The sequence below is a fragment of the Strix uralensis genome, chromosome 36, assembly GCF_047716275.1.
Source record: "Strix uralensis isolate ZFMK-TIS-50842 chromosome 36, bStrUra1, whole genome shotgun sequence".
In the NCBI taxonomy this organism is placed as follows: Eukaryota; Metazoa; Chordata; class Aves; order Strigiformes; family Strigidae; genus Strix; species Strix uralensis.
Window position 1 is genome coordinate 372,181 of NC_134007.1, and position 5,720 is coordinate 377,900.

A 5,720-nucleotide genomic window follows, 5' to 3' on the forward strand; every position below is an offset into this window, starting at 1 on the left:
TCAGGCACGATTTGCCCTTGGTGAAACCATGTTGGCTGTCTCTAATCAGGGCGGATCTTGTTCCACAAAAATCTGTTTCATGATCTTACTGGGCACAGAGGTAAGGCTGACTGGTTGGTAGTTCCCAGGGTCCTCCTTTCTGCCCTTTTTCAAAATGGGCATGAAGTTTTCCTTTTTCTGTCACTGCGGACTTGTGGAGTCACTGGGGACTTTGCAATGGACTCGCAATGAACACAAGTGAGAACAAATGCCACCAGCTATTCCTGAAGGTACCATGACGGCATGTGGGACAGACAGTGTCTAGAGGTCATTTCACGTTGAGAGTAACATCCCCTGGGAGACACCTGAATGCAGCACTGGGATGTGTTTCCTTGAATTGAAGGACCCTCTGTCCGTTCTTCATGCCTTGGGACATCTCAGACAAGTGCAGAGCAGGGCAATACACCCCAGGGTTGAGGTGCCTCCCAGCCTCCTGGGAGTGGCAACCAATTGCCAAAGAGACACTAGGACTGCTGCGATGCACTGCCTCTGCACGTGGAAGGGAAGGACGCATGGCTCTGAACACCCCTGTGTACAGGAAGAGAACATGAGGCCAGCTCAGATGCTGACACCTCACAGAGCCCTGACACTTCTCTGTGTGACTCCAGGAACAATTCCCACCATCCCAGTGAGATTTATCTCACCTGCCTTGGAAAGGCTCATTGCCATTTCCTCTCCCTGCTCTGATAGTCTCCCCTGCCTTTCTGGCCTGTGCCTTCCAACGCACAGTATGAAAGAAGCACAGTTGTGGAGCATCACACATGTGCAGTCAGAGGGGTTCTGCAAGCAGGAGCATCATTGCTCTCTAGAAGGCGGCAGCTCTCACCTTTCAGAAAACACAGAGCACATTGAGGGAGGATGAATACACTCAGAGGCACACACGCCTCCTTATTTCACCTCTCTGAACTTCCTTCCCAATCTCTTTAAGCAACTAACAAGGAAACATAAGTTCTTCCTCACAGGTGTCCTACCGGGTGAGATTGACAAGAACAATTTAACTCCTCGTGTGGAGAAAGAGGAACCATAAAATCAGGCATCACTGATGGACTTTCCCCTACTGTAAATGTGAAATGTATCCAATCCTTTGACAAGTTGCTTCCTCCTCTCTCTCATGACCTGCCTTGAGATTGTAGTTGGGAACATCCTCATTATTGGGGTGTTGGTGCAAATCCAGCTCTGTAAAACCGCATGGCCGCCTTCCTGGGGAATGTGTCCTCCCTGGAACCTGCCACAGCTCTACCACCACGCCCCAGCTGCTGGCCAGCTTTCTGACTGGGAACAGCACCATCTCGGCTCACAGCAGTGTTAGTACCGTTTCCTGCATCTTCGCACAGAGGGTTTACTGCTGGTGACCACACTCTATGGTCAGTACTTGGCTGTGTGCCACCGCATGTTATCTGAAAGACTTATGACCCGGAAGGTCTGTCTCCAGCAGCTGCCCCTTGGCTGGGGGATTTCTGTCACCTACAGCAATTTCATTCTTGTCCCAGATATGGTCCAGTGGCCCAAAGGTACTGGACCTCACCTGTGACCTCACCCCATTTCTGGAGCTCTCCTGCAGGGACACGGGGATACAAGCTCTTTGCTTTCATAACCTCCTTCTTAGATCCAGTCCTCCCCTTCTGTTCACATGGGCATCCTGGGTGTGCATCAGAGCTGCCACCCTGGGGCAGCTCTCCCGCCCAGCATGGCCAGGCATAAGGCCTTCTCCACCTGCTCCTCTCACTTCACTGTTTTTACAGCACCCTCCTCCTTTCTGTGTGACGCCCAGAACAGCCCTCCTGATCGTGTCTGGCAGGGCCCTTTTCCTGCACCATTCTCATGCTCCTGCTCAATCCGCTCATCGTGTTTCCAGGGGAAGTGAAGCACTGAGAAAAACACTCAGGAAAGCTGTGAGCTGCTCAGACAGCCCATTGAAGTTGTGGACCTGCAGGAAGAAATCACTACTGGTCCTCTTTTGAACCAGCCCAGAGGACCTGGAAAGGTGTGTGCTGTGTCCTGGGCACTCCCCTGGAAGTGTGGGAGATGGAGAAGGCTTCTGGTGTGGGAAGGTGCAGTCAGAGCTGGCCGGTGTCATTGTGTGAGACCTCTTACAAACATCTTGGAAGGGACAGAGCAATCAGAGGGGTTATTTGGGACTTGGGAAAGGCACACATCAAACCCAGGTCCAAGAAGGGCAGGGAGGAGAATTGGGAGGATTACAGGCAGGTCAGCTTCACCCCAGTCCCTGGGAATGTGATGGGGCAAGTGTTCCTCAGCCATCTCCAGGCACTTGAAGGATGAAAAGGGGATTGCTGAACCCATATGGAGGAGGAAAGAAGGGCATGTTGTCTACCTGGACTTTAGTAAGACCTAAGACATGGTCTCCCATGGTCTCCTTGTAGCCACATTCAGATCTAGACTGAAGAAGTGGATGATTTTGTGGGGAGGGGTTTGGCTGGACAAGCTGGCCCAAATGTTGCCAGTGGTACAAAGTCCTTCTGGCAGCCAGCAACTAGTGATATCCCTCAGTGATCAGCACTTGATCAACACTGTTGAACATCTTTTTCATCTCCCTGTACGATGGGATGGAGCGCACTTTCAGCTCCTTTGTTTGTGAAGCCACGCTGGGGGAAGCCCTTAAGCAATCTCATCTAGTTCAGCCTGCCTTGAGCAGGAGAGTTGGGCAGGATGATGGTCAGGTTTATCTTCCAGCCCAAGTTACTCTATGATTCGATGAATCTTTCCCTTGGAGAGCTCTCACAGACAAAACAGGCAGAGGAAGAGAGAGAGAGAGAGAGAGAGAGAAATAAAATGTGCCAAAATAAAGATGGTACCTCCTCTGAGCAATGTTTCTGCATTTGAAGCATTAGTGGGAAATTTACTTTGATAGGGTCTGCACAAAACTGTTCAGATAGAGAATGAGTGTAATCAGCTTGCTAGCACATGCTCATGGTGTTTTCAATAAAAAAAAATAAAAAATCATGAAAATTCAGGAAAAAATGGCTTAGCAGTGCTGGAAAGGATGACTTTCTTCAGTTAGGACAAAGAGTTCTTTTCTGCAGAGGTTTCAACTTTCTCCTAAAATCTACATTCATGGCTTCAAATCATGAGCTCCTAAAGCAGTCACAGAGCTGGACAGTGCCGCAGAGATGCCCTGGAGTGCCTGCAGAGTGCCTGCTCAAGCCCCCCTGTGCAATGTGTCCCAGGAGCTATGGGAGCCCTTCTGGAACACGACCTGGTGGGCAGGCAGGGTACCTCTGGGGTGGTGCAGGGCACCACCTGCCACCAGCGCTGTTGGGCAGGCGGAGTAGGGCCCTCTCCAGCACAGCAGAACATTGTGTCCCCTGGGATGCTGGCACTGATGTCACCTGTTTTCAGGAATTGACTAGTCAGCAGTGTGAAGGCAGATACTCAGACGGCATGAAGGGCATCATAAAGTTGACTCCAACATGATTAAATACTTGGGGAGGTCAGGGGGAACTGGGACAAGACAGATGGGAGAATGGAGGGTGAGAAGATGGGCTTGAACAACAGAGATGAAAGATTTTGAAGGGGTAAGATCTGTTCAGGTAATGTTGAGGCTACTGCAACACTGACTGTGAAAACATTCACAGAATCACAGAATCACAGAATCAACTAGGTTGGAAAGGACCTTGAAGATCATCTAGTCCAACCATTAACCTAGCACTGCCAGTTCCCATCTACACCATATCTCTCAGCGCTATATCGACCCTAGTCTTAAACACCTCCAGGGATGGGGACTCCACCACCTCCCTGGGCAATCCATTCCACTGCCTAATAACCCGTTCTGTAAAGAAATACTTCCTGAAATCTAGTCTAAACCTTCCCTGGCGCAACTTGAGGCCATTCCCTCTTGTCCTATCACTTGTTACTTGGTTAAGAGACTCATCCCCAGCTCTCTGCAACCTCCTTTCAGGTAGTTGTAGAGGGCGATGAGGTCTCCCCTCAGCCTCCTCTTCTCCAGACTAAACAACCACAGTTCCCTCAGCCGCTCCTCATACGACATGTGCTCCAGACCCTTCACCAGCTTTGTTGCCCTTCTCTGGACACGCTCGAGTCATTCAATGCCCTTTTTGTAGTGAGGGGCCCAAAACTGAACACAGTAATTGAGGTGCGGCCTCACCAGTGCAGAGTACAGGGGTAAGATCACTTCCCTGTCCCTGCTGGCCACGCTATTTCTGATACAAGCCAGGATACCATTGGCCTTCTTGGCCACCTGGGCACACTGCTGGCTCATGTTCAGATGGCTATCAATCGCCCCCCCCCCCCCAGGTCCCTCTCTGACTGGCAGCTCTCCAGCCACTCCTCCCCAAGCCTGTAGCGCTGCTGGGGGTTGTTGTGGCCCAAGGGCAGCACCCGGCATTTGGCCTTATTGAAACTCATACAGTTGACCTTAACCCATCGCTCCAGCCTGGCCAGACCTCTCTGCAGAGCCTCCCTACTCTCGAGCAGATCAACACTCCGACCCAGCTTGGTGTCATCTGCAAACTTACTGAGGGTGCACTCGATCCCCTTGTCCAGATCATCAATAAAGACGTTAAACAGGAATGGCCCCAAAACCAAGCCCTGGGGGACACCACTCGTGACCGGCCTCCAACCGGATTTAACTCCGTTCACCACAACTCTTTGGGCCTGGCCATCCAGACAGTTTTTTACCCAGCGGAGCGTGTGCCCATCCAAGCTGCGAGTAGTCAGTTTTGCCAGGAGAATGCTGTGGGAAACGGTGTCAAAGGCCTTACTAAAGTCAAGGTAAACTACATCCACAGCCTTCCCCTCATCCAATAAGCGGGTCGCCCTGTCGTAGAAGGAGATCAGGTTTGTCAGGCAGGACCTGCCTTTCATAAACTCATGCTGACTAGGCCTGATCCCCTGATTGTCCATTATACGACTTTTAATGGCACTCGACCTGTTCCATGACCTTCCCTGGCACCGGGGTCAGACTGACAGGTCTATAGTTTCCTGGATTCTCCTTCCTGCCTTTCTTGTAGATGGGTGTCACATTTGCCACACTCCAGTCCAATGGGATCTCTGCAGTTAGCCATGACTTCAGGTTGTGGTGGTTTGACCTTGGCTAAATGCCAGGTACCCACCAAGTCGCTCTATCTCTTCCCCCCCTTCCCCTTTTTTCTCAAGAAGGCAAAGAGGGGAAAGAAAATAAGATAGGGAAAAAAACCATCCCTTGTGGGTAAAACAAAAGCAGTTTTAATATAAGCAAAGCGAAGCAAAGTCCGCGCGTGGAAGCAAAAAAAAGAAAACAGATTTATTCTCTACTTCCCATGAACAGGCGATGTCGGGCCTTCTCAGGAAGCAGGGCTGCAATACGCGTAGGGGTTGCCTCGGAGTACCAAGGGTGACCCCACCCCCTTCCTCCTTTCTCCCCGCTTTATACTGAGCAGACGTCATATGGTCTGGAATATCCCTTTGGTCAGTTCGGGTCAGCTGTCCTGGTTGTGTCCCCTCACAAGATCTTGCCCACCCCGTCCCACTGTTGGGGGGGGAAATGTCAGAAAGAGCCTTGGTGCTGTGTGGGCACCACTCAGCAGTAGCCACAACACCAGTGTGCTATCAACACCCTGCCAGCTCCCAACATAAAACACAGCACCATGAGGGCTGCTACAGGGGAAAACCAATTCCAGCTCAGCCACACCCAGTACACAGGCAGATCATGAATCGCGGCT

At 51.2% G+C, this 5,720-nt stretch overlaps 1 protein-coding gene across 1 annotated transcript in view; it reads right to left on the reverse strand.

Annotated features, from left to right (window-relative positions):
- Nucleotides 1-2,533: 2,533 nt before the first annotated feature.
- The window catches only part of LOC141937017 (scavenger receptor cysteine-rich type 1 protein M130-like), a 26,615-nt gene continuing 23,428 nt past the window's right edge, over nucleotides 2,534-5,720 (reverse strand). The window contains exons 26-27 of the mRNA XM_074854433.1: nucleotides 3,277-3,389; nucleotides 2,534-2,626 (exon numbers count right to left, since the gene is read on the reverse strand). Coding sequence (XP_074710534.1) covers nucleotides 2,534-2,626; nucleotides 3,277-3,389 — 206 coding nt within the window. The remainder of the gene's footprint in view (nucleotides 2,627-3,276; nucleotides 3,390-5,720) is intronic.